This window comes from Thermobia domestica, chromosome 4, assembly GCF_964235325.1.
Source record: "Thermobia domestica chromosome 4, izTheDome1.hap1.1, whole genome shotgun sequence".
Taxonomy (NCBI): Eukaryota; Metazoa; Arthropoda; class Insecta; order Zygentoma; family Lepismatidae; genus Thermobia; species Thermobia domestica.
The window spans coordinates 262,319,013-262,340,477 of record NC_137457.1 but is presented as its reverse complement, the minus strand read 5'-3'; the positions used below and the strand labels follow the sequence as shown (position 1 = coordinate 262,340,477).

General features: G+C 36.1%; 1 protein-coding gene across 3 annotated transcripts in view; it reads left to right on the top strand.

Moving 5' to 3' along the window:
* The window catches only part of wry (delta and Notch-like EGF repeat containing weary), a 980,891-nt gene that overhangs the window by 140,482 nt on the left and 818,944 nt on the right, over window positions 1-21,465 (top strand). For 2 of the 3 annotated variants that reach the window (XM_081755853.1, XM_081755852.1), the window contains exon 2: window positions 3,796-4,423. In XM_081755853.1, coding sequence (XP_081611979.1) covers window positions 3,992-4,423 — 432 coding nt within the window. In that variant the 5' untranslated portion in view covers window positions 3,796-3,991. The remainder of the gene's footprint in view (window positions 1-3,795; window positions 4,424-21,465) is intronic. The other variant, XM_081755854.1, reaches the window with a different exon arrangement.

Genomic DNA, 21,465 nt, shown 5'->3' with positions numbered 1-21,465 from the left:
TATTAAGTATCTGTCTTCTTTATCCGAAAGGACTTATCTCTGGAATGATCAACGAAAGAAATATATTTTAAACTAGCAAAATGTCTAGTTTTCATAAGTACCTTTATAATAACAACTGTTTTACACGAATTTTTGAAAAATTGTTGGAAAAAATCCTCCGTCTTCTGGGCAAAATATGCTATTTGAAAATCCGTCTTAAGAGAGTTAAAATGACATCAGAAGTGTATCGATAATAGATTTACATTAATGATAAAATTTTGGTGTCATTCTATCATAAGGCCAAAAAAAAAATCATTCTAGAAATATAGCTTTCTTATTTTATTTCGTACATTTCGGATCGATGTCCACATTTAGTTTGATGTCATGTTTTATAGGAGAGTGTCCAGTAATTTCTATGCACTAGAAGCAGAAGGATGAGTCATAAGTCTTGCAATGTTGTGTTACGCATTATATCTGTATTTAATACAGTGCAATCAAAACAGGTTAACATTGTAGTGTGGTCCCTCATGTTAGACTGTCTGCAGCCAGCTTTCTGCCAGTTCCTGGATTCAACGTCTATATCACGTCTTATCCTTAGAGACAAATAAGTCAGCCATTGCTGTTTCCACCTCCTGCTAGTTGATGAAGCATCGTGATTTCAGAAAGTGCACCATAGTCCAAAGCAGGTAGTAATTCAAGGAGGCAAGGCTATCGTTATGTGCCAGGTGTAAAATAAGTTCAGTGAAATTAAATTCATTAAATTATTGATGCGTTTTACGAGTTGAATGTGGTTTTGCATTATCCTGTTGAAGCTGAGCACTGTTTCAGTTCACCAATGAAGGATATTTTTGGCGTAGTGCAGCATACATCCGTTCCAACTGTTCGGAATAAAGATAGGCATTGATGGTACAACTGTTAGGAAATAACTCAAAGTGAATTGCTCCTCGTAGTTCCACAATACACAGAGCATGGCATTATGTTTTGCCTTCAAAGATCTGAAAGTTGGACCTTGCTCAACCACTGTTCATGCCTATTCGGATTTCGGGAAAACTTTTCGTCGCATATGACAATCCGTTTCATGAAACCAACAAGTAGATTTTGTACCAGTTGTCTCTGCTCATTCACTCTTCTCTTGGCCTTAATTGAGGTCAACTCATGTAACACAATGCGTCAATTCCTGATGGTTTTAACGAGTTCGTGAAGGTGACGCACTGCTGTTGACTGGGGTATGCCGTGTTAGTTTGATAAGTGTCTTGTGCTAGGGGATGAATTGTCCTCAATGGCGTGTCGTATGACCTTAAAATCTGTTATTCAGGTGCGGCCAGACCTTGGGTAATCTACATTTTTACAACCTGCACAAAAGTTTTGGAACCAACGACTTGCTATGATGTGGTTGAGAGCACCTTCCCCTCCTGCATCCAAATGCCTTGGATTGCTGTCGCAGCGTTATGCCCAAGTTCGAATTTATACAGTAACAGTTCACATATCAGACGTTGTTAAGCACTGATGGTCACTGCCACTGATAAAGATATTGACAAAGTGATGGCCTCCATGTTAAATAGTTCACTTCCCACACTACCTGATGGGCCAGTTGGACCTTGTATTTATGATTGATCAGTGTCTGTCAACGCGCTTGCAACTTGAATGGTTTAAATATTGCAAGACTTATGACTCTTCTTAAACACCATTTTTAAATGGATTGCATAAAATAATAAATAAATGAATAAATACGAACCTGTTTGGATGTACACTCATGTACAAAATTATTGTCGCATGTCTATAAAAATGTTGTTGTAGGAATATAATTTGCTAACGAGTTCTCTCGGTATTTCTTATAATGTTAGTATGTGCATAATCGGCAAAGGCATGTATGTGGCAAATTTCATGTCAAAAGAGCAGTAAATAAGAACAATAAAACTAAAATAAAACGTTTTTGTCCATTTAGCAACATTTTGTTTTACTCATTCTAACTTTCGTATTTATAATTCTTTTCCTATGAAATTTACCACAAATATACCTTTCCCGATTATACACATAGTATCAGTATTAGAAGTACCCTGCAAAATCATTATCAAATTATATTCTTACAAGAATATAGTTATAGATATTCGACAATCATTTTGGACATGAGTGTACAAACATGTTTGAATACGCTTCTTCATGTTAGCGTAGTGTAGATCCTTTTTAGGAGAGTTAAAAATGCAATTAGTTTTGCAGGTCTTATTACTTACAAAGAATTAGGCTTTTACAGTACACAGAAACCTTATATACAATTTGAATAATAATATATGCATTGGACGGTGGACATCTCTTTATCAGCGTTCTTCGAAAGAATTGATGAATTCTGAATCTGTCGTTTCGTCGACAAAGGAAGTTGGAAAAGGTGTGGGGGCACAGCATTTTGATTTGTGACTCTGATATCTCAAAGGACTCGGTCTCACTAGTAACTGATAGCATTGCATATGTTACTTTTCTGGTTTATTTAACATACTCATGGAACACTTAAAGGGAATGCATCCCTGCATATCACGTAATAAGATAAAGACACGAGAGATCACGCGGTAGGGTATTTCGTGAGGGAATCAGATGGGGAAAGTAAAAAGGGTAGCGAGTTGTGATGAACGGAGAATTGACAACTTTGTAAATAAAGTCATCAGTTAAATTCATGTATCGATAAAATATGTTTATTGAGAAATATGCTTTACCTTTTCGTGTGAAGAATGAGTGCTTACATTTTTTCCCCAAAGGTTTGGTATAAATTTTTAGAAATGTTGTGGTGTCAGATAATAAATTAATGATTCTAATTTGAGTTAGTTTATTGTCGAAACTAGCGATGCGCGTACTTTACTGTCAGTCTGGAAAATTCCATACATGCTATGCGGGTTCGTTACACCCTAATCGGAGAGGACAGTTTGCGCAATCTTGAGAGATCGCGCAAATATTCATTGAATGTAATAATAGGGAGGAGCGCGCACGTGGGATAAACAGAACATTATCCAGAAACATCATACGAGAAAGAATAATTACAAAATATGCAATGGCTATACAAAGGACTACACATAGGTCTAATAATATTTAAAATACTTATACTGTATATTAGCTCAAAGTCTACCACCATGACACGGTGACTTAAGAGTAAAAAGACGATAAATAATTGTTAAATACTTTCACCTGTATTTTCAGGAAAAAAATTATAAAACTGGATTGTTTCCAAAAGAAAAAGAGTACAGTCAAGTGTAAAATCAAATTTTCATGCTATATCAATTCTTTCCCTGTTAAACAAATATAGTTTTATTGAGAAAGTGTACAAGCTTTTGTTAAGCTAGGAAGTTTTCTCGGGAAATCCGGATCCGGTGAACCCCCATGGATGTGTCCCTGGAAAGTGGCGGGGGTTTTCAAACCAAATTACTACATTGTCAAATGCTTACTTGAAAGAATATAATTTAAAGGATAGTGAGTACCCATGTTTTTTGGTACAAGACTGTGTAGCGTGTTTTTAGGGTTTTCTTTGGGGAGGATCTAGAGGTGATAACACATTTTTCTGTATTATTAAAAAATCGTGATAAATGGACATGGCTTAAAATAATAAGGAACTATGTCTAAAAAGGTTTCTCTTTTCTGCAATGGAAGCTGAAAAAGTGAAAAGAAGTAAAAGAATGTCTATTACTATTATATAATTGCTTAAAATGTGCGTATCTCAATCTCATAACTCTTCTGTAGAGTGACTGAATTAAATATATAAGTTGAAGGAAATGCATTACATTTTATATAATGTGCTTACTGTTGCTTAAATAACTCTTATCTTATTTATTTCAGAATGAGGCTACGTCACGAGCTGCGGTATATTTCATCAAAGGATTTCGGGGTTAGTAGTGTGTACTTCGAATTGGCAAGCAACGTGTTAACAAACTATCTCAAATTGTATTGAGTAACGAAGTGTGACAAGTGATTAGCGGTAACAAGTATTGAAATTCTGTTGGAATTAACCTTTGACGTAAATTGCCATCTAACGATGGAGTTGAAGTTGATCAGTTTCATCATTTTGGCAGTTGTGCTGGTTGCCCAAGCACAAGACAACAATAACGACAAACCAGAAAAGGCAAAAACTACGATTTTATCGGTGCTGTCTACTGATTTGACAGCGACAACAATGGCCTCCCAAGTGGCTGCGGCGGTTGCCTCTGACATGACATCGACGAAAATGACAATGACAACATTCTCAAAGACAACGACGACTACGACGACTTCGACAGTTACACCAACGGTGACAACGCCTACGACGACAGTTGTGACAACGACACCAAGTACGAACACGCCGTTGCCGCCACGTTTCCCATCGTATGTTGAAGAACGCTTGGAGGCTTTGTCGTGTGATATCGCTCTCCCGTCTGAGTCATCATTGTGGCGGGGAAATCAGACAGTGGAGTTGTCATTACCTATTCACGTAAGTACAAATAATTTGAATTAATGTTACTTTTCAAGTACATGCTGCAATATAATAATGCTGAAAATGTGTTTATTCACTTATTTCAAAACAAGCAATGTGTGCTCAACGTGAAATACTATTCTCTTCGTGTATTGCAGTATCAATGGTGTCAGTTAACTTGAAAATATTTACTTTCTCTTGAGTAAAAAAAGGATAAGTTCTTGCATGAAAACAGCATTAGATCCCAAGAGTAATTCTTAACACTCACGGAAGGACATGACGGGTTTGTTTCTTTCCTTTTATAGCTGTATTTTATTTGTTTACATTATATAGTCCACATAAAAGTAATTCACACCACTAGAGGTCAGTGGCGCAATCTGTCTTCAACATTGGGGGAGGGACCATTTCCATATATTTTTCAAGCGATGTTCAAAATATTTATGAAGTTGAAAATCAATGTTTTGTAGGATCAGAGGCGAGCAGAGTTGTCTTCAACATTGGGAGGCGGGCAGATTTGAGGCATATTAATTTCATCTCACTTTCCTACAAATCATCACATTTCCCCCCAAAAAAAAACACATTTAAAATCGGATTATTGGGGGACAGTCCCCCTCAGTTCGAAGATTGGAGGGGACATGTTCCCCTCATATCCCCGGGATTTGGGCCAAAGTATACTATGCAGGAGTAAAAGTGGATGTGAAAAGGTAGGGGAATGCATGACGGCACGCCATTCCCGTTGCCTATCATTGCCCATTGTGATTATTTAGGAAGTGAAGGGACGCCATAGATATTTTTTGAAAGTTTGGTAACGGTGTCCCCCGCGTTTCCTCTCATTTTTGTCCCTGGTACTCAAGGGAGCAGATTTCTCAGTAAATTTGAGGGGGGGGGGCATTCAGATGCAGAAGCACATATATGAGGATTTTAAGACAAATTGCATTCATATTATGCCAAATATTGTATACCTATAAATACAATGCAGTGACCCACATGAGCTTTGGGGAGCCCGGGACCCCTCGGCTTCCCCAGGATCGGCGCTCTTGCTGATGCTATGTATTTCGTTTTGCTATTTTTGTTGAAGTAAAAGATCTGTTTGGAAAGTATTATATTTATATTATTGGAATAAAATGTTTATATAGCAATTCCCTAGTGTATAACTATTATTTTTATTTGCTAATTTAGCAAATCTCTTGTGTCATGGATATAAAATATATTTATTTATTTAACAACCTTTATAGAGCAGGGTTACACGTTTTATTTATCTAACAACTTGTATGTATCTTCTCGAACTATTAGTTAATCTGTAAGGTCAATTTACTAACAGTCATTAATAATAACAAGAATACAAAAAGAACTGCAGTGAAAGAGGTCGAAACTATTGAGAAAAAACCGAAAAACTCCATCAGAATGAACTACCGTCGGATTCGAGCGCTGGACCATGCTAGCAAACACGCTAATACGTTTGCTAATTTGATGAAGTAACATGCTATCACGTTTGCTAATTTGGTGAAGTAACATGCTAACAAGTTTGCTAATTTGGTGAAGTAAGACACTAACCAATAGTCTATGATTACTCACTTAATTCATGTTTAAAAAATATGTAGACACTACAAGTTACTACGTTGTTAACTGGGTTTTTAGTCAACTTATTTATTTTTGCAGCAAGATTATTGATCAGATGCAAAATTAAAAGTATACACTTTTCTATACCTTTTATAACTGTAGGATACTTTTCAGGTAACTAGCCTGAAATACTCCAACTAGTTAATGAACTAATCAGGGTGTGAGTTGCCAGGGGAAATAAGGGGAATTTTACCCCTCAATCACATTTTGATTCCCTTCAAAATAACTAATTAAACCACCCTTTGGTGGACACTCATTTCTTCCCCTTCCAACCATGTTAAGTGATAAAATATTTGAATATGTTGTTAAATTCTACTGGTTTTTAAACTTACAAGTACATGAAATTTTTAATCAGCAATCTGTAATCGGAAATCAAAAATGAAAACTATTCACTTTTCGCTTTTTTCAAATTTTATATGCTACCACTAGCTCATTTATTTCAGATTCTTTTCCCCATGGCACAACTCAACTACTTTTTGTATTTAATGGTTGTCGCTTGCAATTGTATACTCATACCTTTTTGTTCGCTGTCTGAGATGAATTTTGATACTTATAATGAAGTCCTGTATGAATTTGCAAAGATAGAAAATTGTATATGTGCATATAATGTAAGATACTTTCAATCCTCACGAACGTGTTCGGAGAGGTTAAATGCAGATATATCAAGCAATATATACTCAATGTAGATATTGTTGCAAAGTTTATTGAATTAATATGATTTTTTCGGCACTGTAGTGAGATAATCATATGTGCATATGTTTTCGGGAGGGAGGGCGCCACTGTCTCATTTTAAATTATTGCACCTTAAAACCTTTGTGTCCTGTTGGGTCTCGTTTTATGCCCCCAAATATTAATTTGACTTAATTTTAACGCCTCTTTCACCAGCGAGGCTGTATGAGACGTGAACCTACAGCTTAATTGTAGATCAAAATTACATAAGCTTCCACCACGTACCAAACCCGGTTCCTCCATGCTAAAAGCTCGTATGTTAACCGCAAATTAGCAAATATTAATAATTTAATTCACACACTGGAAATAAGTAACCATCATCTGTTTAAAAATTTTAAAAAAGACGTAACAATGAGCAGTACACGTTGCTCTATGATAAATTCCATATATACTCCACTAGTTCTTCTCACTTGTTATATTACTCCTCTAACTTTCCAGCAAACTTTTCTTTATTATTTCACTCGTGGGAGATAATTGCCATATATCGTAGTTTGGAATGTTTAGACGTTTACCATGCCGAATAACGTAGTAACTCGTAATATAACGCATATTGATGTGGAAATACAACGTCAATAACCCGCAATAAGATGCAAAATATTAGCTTTCCGTTAACTGCGTAACCCGTAGAAAGTTTTGTCACATGTTTATGTGAAGGTGACACCTTTGTGTTTTATTTTGTTTTGTTTGTAGTACGTTTTTATGTGGTGTGGTACTATAACCTTGCAGTGTTATTGTGTGAAAATAGTGTCCTGCAGCAAAAAGGAGCGTCTGATACAGGAAGACAAAATTAAAGATGTTTTTAATCAGAGTGACAATACCTATGATAGTGCGATAAATCATCCGATGAGGATTATATGATAGTCTATGTGCGAGTTTATGACAGATATTTCAGAAACGTAACGTGCACCAAATCATAAAAATAGATTCTTTATTGAAATATATTCGTTTAATACATCTAACCTATTTATGTTTAATTTTGGTATTATTACGATACATTTAAAAATTCACTGAAAACACTCATAAATGATTCCATGTTAAAACTCATAAGTTTTGCTAATTAAAGCAATCACAAAATAATTATGACACTGAGGCAAGAAATTGCACCTAGAAATTATACTGAATGATGTTAAATCAGGTTGTATACAGGCTGTTTCAAAGCAACACCGACAACGTTTGAGAGGTGTTTCCTGACACCAAGATAAGACACAAGAATAGGTCAAATGCTTTCTTTCGGGGTTTTAGGCTGCCTAAAAACATGAAAAAATGAACTTTAAAGTCCCATAGCTCCAAAACTATGAGACCTACCGTAGTCGGGTCAAGATTTCGCTTAGGGACCAGTATGTCCTATCCAAATATCCAAATTTCAGAATCCTGCGGTTCTTCTGCAACAATTTGTATAGAGGTAGTTGGTAAGTACTTTAAATGATATACCCGTAGCCAAACTCCCTCCATAAAAATTGTTGTGTGAGTACCGTAGGATTCTGAAACATGTAATTTTAGATATCACACATATTACTTTCTAAGTGAAGTCGTGACTCGACTACGGTGAGTCTAATAATTTTGGAGCTATTGACGTTTATAATTCATTTTTCATGTTTTCGACAGCCTATAACTCCGAAAGGAGGTATTTGTGCATCCAAGTTGGTCTATATTTTTTGCCTTATCTTATTGTCAGGAATAATCTCCCAAGCGTTGTCGGTGTTCTTTTTAAATGCCCTGTATATAGGTTACACACATAAGTGATTGAGGTAAAATTTACTCGTATGTATATCCCTTCGTATTTGCTAAATTTCTTTCTCTTAAATCCCTTCTTTCTGAACCACATTCCGCTTAATTTACTTTCACGAAATTCGCGTTGTAACATTAAAAACAGAAAATTGGGGAATACTCGAGTAATTAATAATGGTCAGCGTGTATTGAGTTCTAATCGGAAAACTTGTGAGAATAAGACATTTGAAAGTACAATTAAATTTATTGCTTTACGTCTGACAGTTATGATCTTTAAGATTAAAGAAGACAGACAGTTGGTAGATTGATAGATTGTTAAGGTTGATAGATTGGTAAATTGTTAAGGTTGGTAAAGTGGTAATGGTTAAGGTTGGTAGATGGTTAAAGTTGGTAGAGTAGTCGATGGTTAAATTTGTTAAATTGGTAGATGGTTAAGGTTGATAGGTTAGTAGACTGTTAAGATTGGTAGATCGGTAGATTGTTAAGGTTGATAGACTAGTAGGTTGTTAAGGTTGATAGATTAGTAGATTGTTAAGGTTGGTAGATTTTAAGGTTGGTAGATATATAGATTGTTAAGGTTGGTAGATTAGTAGATTGTTACGGTTGTTAGATTGGTAGATTAAGGTTGGTAAATTGGTAGATTGTTAAGGTTGGTAGATTGGTAGACTGTGAATGTTGGTAGATGGGTAGATTACTAAGGTTGGTAGATTTGTAAATTGTTAAGGTTGTTAGATTGGTAGCTTATGAAGGGTGGTAATTTAATAGATTGTTTAGGTTTGTGGATTGGAAGATTGTTAATGTTGATGGAAACGGAAGAATCCTGAGAAATAAAACAACGCATATGATGTTGTCCAGTGTAAACTCATATATTCTGTGATTGAACCAGAGATCACTAATAACAGAGATAAGTGATCTAATATAGCGACATTGTTGCCTTCCAAAAGGAATGTGCATTTCAGTATACTGAGAAGAAGATGAAAGCAATCTTCGGGAGGTGTGTAACAATAATATGAACTAGACACAATATAGAATCCCATGGTAAATTTGTGCGACTATGAAACTTCCTTTTCTAACCCACAGATCGGTTATCAATACCAACAACAATCAATCAAAATTTATTTTAAAATCAATCTTATTTGATGACATTTAAACTCGCCCTTAGTACGTACTTAGTACATATTTGCATTTACACTTAATCTAATGTAATAATTTGTTTCTGTCAGATGCTCTTGTTGTATCGTTATGATCAGAGAAAAATGCCGGAGCAATTACCATACTGAATTAAGCAATTATGCATCCGCATTATACGTGGATGTTAGGGCTTTGCGAATGGGTCTATAAATGAAGATCCCTATCAGTGCTCGGTTGAGTGATGGATAGCGTTCGAAGGTTTGGATTTAGTTCTATGCTCCTGTGATTTTCTCACCCTGATATACTGCTCGTTTATGTAACTATGAATATCTATGCATCGATATATATATGTAACATACCACACACACACACACGAGAGCTATTGAGAGTCAAAAGAAGAGAGTGTGGGAAATGCTTGGTACACATATAACTATATATACACACACACATATGTTTATGTATGTGCGTATACATATATAGTTAAAATATACATACATAACATACATACATTACATACATACATGCATGCATATACATATATATGCATATATGTGGGGAAATCAGAGCGTTTGTTGATACGATTAGCGGTACTCTGCTGTGTTGCATTAGCTACATATGTACAACGTTGACCTTTCAAGTTGCATTGTTTCGTCGTGCCTGGGCGAAAGATAAACTACGTTCAAATTATGTTAATGTTATTGACTTCATGAAGGTGGTTGTCACTTAAAATTAAAGAGTTTAAAATTCTTTGATACATCATGCAAGTAATAGGATTGTAAGCAGTATCGTATGCAGAAGAGTCTTTTTTGAGAGGGGTGGATTGCTTCCTGGATGATGAGACAAGCTCGAGGTAGAAAATACCAGTTTATCTCTATGTGCAAGAGAAGCTGTCCTTATTGACAGATGGTTCAACTTCTTTAGCCAGAAACTTGGAATTTGAAAAGTACATAAAATTTGTAACGTACGGTCAACTAAGGAAGGATTTGTGAAAATTTGACGTGGAAGGGAGACGGGAACAAAGAGTTGCAATTATTATGATAAGGTGCCCATATCTCGTAAGCCCTTAAGTTTAGAGGCATGAAATTTGGTATTTGGACTTCCCATTTAAAATAATTAGAGATGCGTTTTTGCATTACCTGATATTTCACCTAGAAGTAAGAAAAGTAGGTAGAGTGGTTCACTTATCTACGTTACATATATAAATAAAAAAATGAAATATGAGTGATGATCGAAAAAGTTACAAAGACTATTGTGGTTTATGTGTGAGACATACACCTGACAATGGATGGCACTCAACAATAATCCTCGGTGTAATCACAGTTTTTGCTCAATTACTTCTTACAACGGCAAATAAAGTTTTGTGTTCTATTTGCATAGAAATCCGTGTGAAGTTCTCGTAATCACCCTGAGGCAGCGGTTTTGACACAATCACATTCCAGATAATGATGGCCAGCCATTTTTTGCTGTAGAACAGGAAAAAAGCGAAAGTCACTGAGGCTAGGTCAGGGCTGCAGAAGGGATGCTCTAGTCGTTCAAAGGATAACGTCAGTGGTTGAAGTACTGGATCTATCGCTGTGTCCAAGGGTGTCATTAACAATGTTGGTCCATTTTTCTTTAAAGGCATGACGTGTTGCTTTGCAATTTAGCTCTCCCGTACACCTCTACAATCTGCTTATGAATGTCAGTAGGTGTAGTGTTTTTGGCCCACAGGAACCGCACCATTGACCTCACTCTATTCTTGATCAATTTTCCAGACGAGTCATCATTTGTCATGTTCGGTTCTCGGGTATACATAATCAGAATCCAAAGTCTTCAAACTTGCACCAAACCAGACATATTACTAATCTACAAATAAATTTCGGTTGCGTTACATTGAATAACATGAAACTTTTATGTTTTCTAATCTTTCTTTTCGATCATCACCCGTACGCGTTTAATTATTTTAAGCAGAAAGTCGAACTCGAATTGTTTTGCCTGAAAGAAATTTGGGAATAATACACAGTGTACCATGAACAGCCACACACGTGTGGGTAAAATTGTAGTGTTTATTAACCCTCATTTTCCCAGTACAAAGAAAGAGTATTCTACCAATTCATATATAAATGAAACTGTTCTTGAGAATTCACGTTGTGTTTATTTGAAAAATTTCTTTCCGTGAACTTTTGTTTGCTGGCTATTTAATTCCTTATAGATTTTGTTAAAACATGACAATGCCTATTTGTAATGTGAGATTAGTTATTTATACAACGATCGTAATAGTTGCAATAAATATTTAGATAAACTTGTTTTTAGTTCATTTTAGTTGAATAAAAGTTAAAACTGTTGTTAGATAAATGCCTGAATTTTCCTTAAGCGCTCCCATACAGCGAAGGAAAGGATCGAAGCCAGTCCCTAGCCACCAATATCGGAATTCTGTATCCAATGAAGGAACCTAGTCTGTTAACGATGAGGAAGGGAATTTGGCCAATACGTCTTTTGGCGGTTAACAACCTCTAATGGTTCTCCTTGGTACTTGTGGTTTTCATAATGGACATGCTTAATGAACTTGTTTGGCGTCTGGGTTCGCTTTACTCCCTAAACAGCGACCAAAGACCTTCTGAAAGTAACCAACACATTATTGATTAAAAGAAGCGTTTATTGTGAAATAAATATCCTGCCGCTCATTATTAAATGTTAACTGTTATTAAACTTCCAAACTGTGCGATACATAAGCATGAGAAGTCTGTCAACAGGTATGGAGCAACGGCTTTAGTAATAGCGACAAAGCCTTTTATGTGAATTTAGTTTTTCCAAGAATAATTGAATCTCTTTTAATCCTAGATTTGAACCAAAAGCGGTAGAAATCGACTTTTTCCGGTTCCAACATTAATCAGTATAGGTAAAACAGTAATGCATAGCGAAAAATCGATTCTTTTTAGAAATCGATTCTGCGTCCCAAGAGTAGTTTTCATTTCTCCCTTAAGGGGACGCGGTGGCTCAGTGGCAGAGCGTTCACCTCTGGTGCTTGGGGTCCCGGGTTCGATCCCAGCCCCCGCCAAGTGAACCTTGTGGTGGACAAACACCGTGTTCGTGAGTTTTCTCGGGGTTCTCCCGTTTCCTCCCACTTTCTTCATTCCACTATTTCACTCATCTCTCATCATCACCGTCTCCTTTAGCCTAACCGGCATAACCGTGGGACGTAAAACTCAAAGATTTCATTTCATTTCATTTTCATTTCTCCCTTATTCTTAGACCAGTCTTCCTCAATTGGTGGTCCGTGAATCAAATTGAAAGGGGAGTCCGCGACATTATTTACATGTTGTAATTTATAAAAGATGTAAATAATGTCATAGAGTCGGTGGGGGATCCAGCATGGGGTCGGAAGCCTAAGCCCCAAGTTTTTCAAAAAAAAAAGCGTTCCCTTTAATGCCCCACTATTATGCCCTTTAGGTTAAGACATACGATTATTAAGGCAAGTGATTGATGATGGAAGAATTTGTAGAATGATAAAGTGGGAGGAAACGGGAGTACCTCGAGAAAATCCACGGACACAATGCTGCCCACCATAAACTTATTTTGTTGGGGATCGAACCAGCGATCCCACGCACCAAAGCTAAGTTCACTACCACTGAGCCACGGTGCTCCTCTCCTAGTTTTTTTTAGAATGACAGAAGTAACTGAAACTATATATATATATATATATATTAAAATGCTACGTTTATATGTTTGTGGTCAAGCAGAGTTTACATGTTTGTAGCCAATTCCTTTAACAATGATATCTCGGAAATCACAAGCTCTAGAAAGATGCCGTTTTCACTGATCGATTGCAAATGTGCAGAATGTTCAGTTCTAATTCAATATTTAAAAATGGCCTTATTTCGTTATTATATTTCTTAGAGGTACACTGGTAGTATTGAAATTTGAAAAAGTAAAACATCATATCCTATGAGTTATACTTCCCAACACCACACATTTGTATACGGAGTTAGTATATCTCTTTGTTTCATGGCCAAATGATTATGAAAAACGAATGATAACCATTTTTTTTAAGTCTAAGATGAATCTTTATTAATTGCAGTATTTTGCCGAATGAACACTATATTAAATATATCACTGACAATAATTAATTGAGTGTGTAATGTATTTACTTATTACGTACTGCATGCAAGAAGAGAAAACAACATTGATCATAAGGTGTTGACAAACTCACTGGAGAAATTGCCCCCCCTCCATGTAGCCTCTAGCGCCATTTCAGATTTTGCTTAGAGGGGAGCAAAATCCTAGATGTCAGTAGATTTTCAGAATTGCATTGTATATTATTATCCTATGGATTAAAGTGTATATATATATGTCAAATGCAGGGAGGGAATTGCCCCCATGGATCTCCCAGCGCCATTTATGATTTTTCTTGTATAGGGGGGGCAAAATCATAGATATCAGAATACGTTCAAGTTTTACACTGATACATTACTCTCTTATGGGTTAAAATTTATACAAATGTCACACTCAAGGGAAGCAATTTCCCCGCTGGAACCCCAAATCAATAGCTTCATGACATATTTTGCTTGGGGGCAAAACCCTTCCAGATTTTCAGGATTTTTTTTTACATATAAATGGCAAACTCACAGAGGCGAATCTAGCGTGTGATTGTGAGCCTAGGCCTCCCATTTCTTTAAATGACAAAATTAATTTAAGCTATTATTTATATATTTTTGAAAACTCATAGTAAACTCTCATGATATACTGGGTTCTGGTTTGATATACTGGGTTCTGAGTCATGATATATCATAGTCTGGGTTCTGGTTTGCCCTAAGTTTTTACCGCTACCGCTGATTCGCTACTGCAAACTCAGGATGAACGAGGGAACCCCTGGAATCGTAAACGACGCCCCTGCAACAATTACTCACGTACTTGTCTTTATATATCAAGTAATTTCTATATTTCTGCTCTAGTTTTCATGAACTTACAGAAAAAATTCATTGTGATACGAGCGTTTAATTGCCGTTGCAATTTAACCTATTCCATATTTCTTATTGTTAAGTTAGAAATTCCTGGTCTCATAACAGAGGATGTGGAGGAAATTACAAGAAAATTGCCTCTACAAACCTTTTTTCTTTTAGACTCTTGCAAATCCATTTCCCTATCCGCTTTTCTTTTGGATCCCACTGAATGGGAGACGTCTGTCCAATACTTCATTCTACGTTATTCTGTTTATCTTTGCTGTTGAAACAAGGAAACAAGAAACAAAAGGAAAAATACGAAAGACAAAAGAAGGATGGTGTGCGGAGCTGAAGGCCAAAATAGAGAGCTCAAAACTTTGACCTTTTGTTTTTTTGATGGCCTCTCGCCATAGAACAAAAGAAATGACCATTGTTTTCTCACTTGAAATCTCTCACGAAAAACAATGGAAGAGAATAGAGAGAGAAACCAAGGGAGAGAAACAAAATATGTTCCCCAAAGTTCTTGTCTCTATATAACATACACACACACACACTCTAACTCTATAAGATTGCCCTTCGTTCTCTTTCTCTTGAATGTCCATCTTGTGCGTTGAATTAAACTAAATTTCCTTTTCGACATGAGGGAAACTTCTGTGCTAAAAACAGGGTAAATTTTGTTTTAACCTACGGAAAAAAAAGTACTTTTCTTTCCTTTCATAAAATAAATTTCAACACCAGTAAAGATGTATTATCTATAGTATATCATACTTTTTAGAGTGGTGTGTGTGTGTGTGTTTGTACTAGAACTATGCATGTCTCACATGAGAAGTCAAATAACAATACATATAATAAGGCACGCACCCAGAATGTTTTGTTGGCAGGAATTCAATTTTGGTCCGGGGGGAAGGCGAATACGTCTGTGTAGTATTATGGCTCTTTTGTACACAGCAACTGAATGTCGCCACCAAGTAGTCACACTAGTATGAAACGAAATATAAACCAAGCAACTAATAGGAGACACCGACACTTTTTTTTATATTTTCAACACCTACGTATTTACTCTGTAGTGAGACGAGCTTCCCAGGACACAATGAATATATAGAAATATATAGCACCTATCCTACTAGGCTATATCAGACATAGATCCGTGGTTTTAATTCAAACCACAACCTACCACCGGGAATCAACTAGGCCTCCTACACAGGCAGCGAAATTGATCTCCTTCGTGGCTAAGCGGTTAGCGTATGCGCCTTTGGCGTGGGAGACCCGGGTTCGATTCCCGGCGGGAGCTCATGTGGTTCGAATTCCACGTTAATCAGTAGGTCCCGTCTCATATAGCCTCGCTGCTGAAAGGAACGTTAACTCAAAATCAACTCAACTCAACAGGCAGCGAAGTTCTAATCACTTAGCAACGAGTAATCAATCCCATTGATATATGTTTCGTTTTGTCAACAACACATTTCTCTCCTTTACTTCTTTCCTTAGTGGTTGAATAATAATAATAATAATAATAATAATAATAATAATAATAATAATAATAATAATAATAATAATAATAATAATAAACGTAGATCCGAAAATGCTTCATTTGGCAAATAGGGGTGGCTGGAAATCGGATGATTGATATTAAAGAATAAAACATAACGGTTAGTTTGCTCCCTGAGCACGGTACAGAAAGATCAGGATTAAAAAGCTAATTTGGAAGATGTAGTAATATAAACAACCAGGCAACAATGTGTTCCTGGTATCTGATGCGTTCATCACACAGATGATATCGCATTTTAACAGAAAATATAGAAATAGTCTACAGTTGTATTAAGACTGTCGAGAACTCTAGTAGGCCTATATGGTGTAAAGTAAGATAAAGGGGCCGATTAAATATTGACTTGCGTGATCGCATGGCATCTTCGGGACAAATTCCCGACAAACAACGTTAAATGTATTTTTTCGGAATTTGTGTAATGACGTCAACCGTAAAATTTTGCGATCTTGAAACTAAATTTATCACATTGAAAGTTTTGAATCGAAATTTTAGAAGAAAATTTCTGAATGAACATGCTATCTGTTTGGTGAAATTTTTTGCAGAGGGCAAGCTAAACTGTACAAATTCAGGAGCTTTCATTTAGGATTTGACTAAAATAGGTGTGTTAATTCCACGCAAAGTAAAATCGCAAGCTCGTAGTTAACGAAGAGAAAAATTCTGCGAGACACTGTGATTGCAAACGTTCGGAAAAACGATATTTAATCGACCTCGTTGTTTCCGTAAATTGGTATCAAAGATGCTTTGCGATCACATAAGTCAATATTTAATCGGACCCAAATTTTAAGTGATAAATAATTGTGCGTTTTTCGTCTCTGATAAGCAATCCAACTAAGTTTATGTGTTTTTTTTTCAAAAGATACATAGGCAACCTTATGTGGTGGCGGCTACTGCAGTGTCTCCGTGCAAAAGCTTCCATTTAAGACAAAACTTCTTCACTAGTGACGGATACTGAGAGTTGCTCGAGACGGTTGCTCTAGAGCAGACGGTGGCAGTAACTGTTTTAGTGGAAGCAACTGTAGTTGTCCCGTATGAAAACTTCAATTGAAAGCAATGCGTCGCAAGCAATGACGCAATTCGGTGGCGCAACTTAGTAGTCACGTATGAAAGAGGGTTTAAATCCATGCTATTGTGCACCTGCACTGAGAAAAAAAATTGTAGGTGGCGTACTTAAAAAGATAGGTTACATGCGTAATTCCTGTAGTTTTTGGACTTAACGTACAACAGACGTATAACTGAAACCGCATGTTTTATAATACTTTCCGTATAAGTGTTCCATTTATACGTACTTTCCATATGAAACAATACAGGCGGTCAGGATCTCTCATACAAATGGATGTATATAACATATAGCTGGCGAAGGTAACATAAGTATAAGCATATAATATACGGAAAACTGTTAGATGCCATACATCCTGCAACGGCATGATATAACATCTAAGGGCAGTGCCTATATTGCATACGGATAACGTATGCTCCGTACTGATTTCTATAGTAAGCAAGAGGATACCGTATGTTTGTACAATATACCGCTGTCCGGAGAACGGATTTTTCTCTGTGTGGAAAGACGATAAGTATTTGTTAATTACTGCCACATATATTCTAGAAAATCTGATAGAACTAAATTATTTTTATAAGGAAAATGATCAGTACAGATTTAGGAGTAAAATCAAATCTTTAGGTTACATTAATCATTTTTCTGTTAAATAAGTATAATTATGTTTTAAAAGTGGTTAAATAATTAATTATGTTTAGCGGATCTGAACCCGGTGGACCCCCCTGGATCGGCCCTGAAAACAATCTGACCTTATTCACTTGCCTTAATCATCGTCTCCCATTGAATAAAGGGCACAGTCGTGGGAAGTTAAACAGAAACAATTCATTTCATTTCAAACTCCCCGGATTTTTTTTTATGTGAGGACCTATTATTTTGGAACGAGAAATTTACCGTCATGTTTCAGAGGTACCTTGCCTAAAGCATAAAATTTGTTGAAAGTTGAACCGATATCAGAGAATGTTTATTGGAATGAAATGGCTAATAATATTTCTTAAAATTTAAAAAGAAAAACAAATATACTTCATTTACACTTTTTGAGTACATTTCATAGAAAGATAGATCAAATGAAATGATAAATGTGCTACTTGACAAATTATATATATATAAAAAAAAAAAAAGATTTTGAAAGTTTTCTGGAATATTCATCATTTTAGTTTGGTAATTTTTAAAGCAACAGTTAACAACCACTCAGATCAAGAACAGAACCTTTTAGGACACTTAAAATCTTCGCGAGTCAGGTCTTGTTTCATGTAAATCGTGAATATTTGCTTCTAAGTTTGCTCTCAAGAAACATTTTTTTAAATTTACCTTCAAATTAAAAATCTGCTTAAAACTAACCGTATACTAACAAAAGATTAAAAATATTTAACCTTTTAAATAAAGTATACTTTCCGAAAACAAGGCAAAAAAAAAACTATTACTTAGAAAGGGAAATACATTTTGGTTTGTTTTACGTATATTGTTTTTCTAATTCACTGCAGTATCATTCACGCGTACATAATGCCAACCCTTTTATCTCTCTGTTTTTTTTTTTTTAATGATTCTGGTTTCTGCCTTTTTAGACTGATCCAGTGTAATTTGCAAGAACATGGTCAGTCACACAGTGTAAATAGACGGGGAGCTATTTATTCTTCCACATCTATTAAGCAGGTCGATAAAGCGTAAACACGAATTAGAGTTTCGATTAGTGACCTCCACCATTAACCCTTTCTATCCGGGAACTCCCTTCGTCCCCGTCTCTCCTTCCTAACCCAACGATCCCTTACCGCTAAGAGCAATGGGCTTGAACTATAAGTAACGAGAGTAAACCAGCTTCGATCACCCAAATGATGCAAAATATTCCATGAGGCCTAACTTTTCCCAACGAATCTTATCGCTTCAATATTTGCGAATGTCAATTTCTAAACGTAAATTCTAGTTTAATTTTTCTTTTTCTTTTTTCTTTTAATCGGTAGAATGATTAGATGCATAAGATTTGCAGACGATATGGCGCTTGTTGCAGAATCTGAAAAGAAAAAATTAATAAAATGTTAGAAAAAATGAGAAAGGGGTTTGAAGAATATGGGATGAAAATAAATGTTACAAAGACAAAAGCCATGGTGATTGGAACGAAGGGATCTGTGTCAAATATAAAAGTAGGAGAGGAGAAAATAGAATCAAGTGAATAGTTTTTGATATCTGGGTAGTATTCTTAGTAATAACATGAAGTGCGAACTTGAAATAAAAGCAAGAATAGGAATGGCGAAAGAAGCTTTAGGAGGAAGAAAAGTCTGTTTTGTGAGACCTTGAATAAAGAGTTGAGAGAAAGACTCATAAAATGCTTCGTGTGGAGTGTTGTACTTTATGGGGCGGAAACGTGGACATTACGTAAAGGTGATGAAAATTGACTGGACGCCTTCGAAATATGGGTGTGGAGAAGAATGGAAAGAATTAGTTGGGTCGAGCGGAAAACGAATCAGAAAGTGTTAGAAATGGTGAGGGAGAAAAGAACACTTTTAGATATTATTAGGAAGAGGAAGAGAAACTGGTTGAGACATTGCCTAAGAAGAGATTGTATCATGAGGGACGTCCTAGAGGGTATGGTGGCGGGAAAGAGAGGGAGGGGGCGAAGGAGATTACAATTAATGGATGATATAAAAACAGAAAGATCATACGCGAAGACGAAGAAGTTAGCGGAGGACCGTGGAGCATGGAAGCTTCTCAGCTGCGGCAAATGACCTGCCAATAAAGGCAGAATACCTATGATGACGATGATGATTTTTTTCTTTTCAAATTAGGAAAGGACAAAATATTGTGATAACTGATATTCACTTAGCCAATTACCCGGTTACCCGTTTGCAAGGAGAGACACAGTGGCTCAATTGTAGAATGCTTACCTCTGGTGCATGGCGACCCTGGTTCGATCACCGGCCAAGTTAGTTTGTGGTGGACAACATTGGGCTTGTGAGTTTCCTCGGGGTATTCTCGTTTTTTCCCAGTTTCTCATTCCACCAATTCTTCTATCATCATTCACTAGCTTTCATCATTATCTCCTACTAGCCCAACCGGCACAATCGTTAAACCGAAAAGACTTCATTTCATTTCATTTTCCGTTTGCAAGGAGAAAATAATCCAGAGCACTAGTATCGTATGTAGGGCGCACGGTGCATCAGTGGCGGAGCGCTTATCTCTGATGCCTTGGCTCCCTGGTTCGATCCAACTGCAAGTAAAATTGTGGTTGACAAAATCGTGTTCTTTGTGGGTTTTCTTGGATTACTTCTGTTTCCTCCCATACTCTTATACCACCAATTCTTGCATCATCATTCACTTGCCTTAATTACCTGTATTCCTTAACCTAATGGATATAATCGTTGTACGTTAAACCGAAAGAAGATAATATCGGATGTCACAATATTCCGATAATGTATAGTTTTTTTTTCAAAATTTTTCACCATACGACGCCCATTAGTCACATGAAAAAGTAGTATGTGCGTGACCATTAGGAGAAATTGCACATCAATTAATACAATTTGCTAGTTATTAGTGTTTATTTTTTCGTATACAGTATATATATATATAAATAAATTATGTATTTCAGAAGAATAAACAATATGAAATGCAATGAAAGACATGCCTTTTAGCGCATTGAAATTGGCTTTTTTTTTACAGCACCACAAACATTTGTTTTTACTACTACAATCATTTGTTGTTAGCGCCACGAACATTTGTTTCTAGCGCCATGAACATTTGTTTGTAGCGCTTGTAGCACCACAAACATTCGTTTTTATCGTCAAAGAAGTTCGTTTTTCGCGCCACAAAAATTCATTTTTTTCGCGTCACAAAAATCCTTTCCTTTTTTTTAAGCTTTAGAAACCTGCACACGTGTGTATATCCTCTAGCATGTCATTTTTCCAGTTCGATATGTATAATCTTTAGATGATATTTTATTTCAACAAAAAGCTAAAGTTTAAGACATAATTGATAATTTTGGGCTTTATTCTATTCACTATATTATATTCTATCATGTTCCTAGTTTTACAATGAAGAGGTTGATGATGGTATCCTTCAGTATTACTTTCACCTTAATAGATGAGGTAAGCTGCTAACTCATGGCTAAACGGTTAGCATACGCTCCTTTGACGTGGGAGGCCCGGTTTCGATTCTCATGTGGTTCGAATTCCACGCTAATCAGTAGGTTCACGTCTCATATAGCCTCGCTGCTGAACGGGGTGTTAAACTCAAAATCAACTCAATTAATAGTTGACGTGGTTCTTGTACAGCATCACATTTTAGATTTTAAAAAAATAAAACTCGTATTTCTCAGTTTTCTCGAATACTACAAAAAAGCTTTTAAACT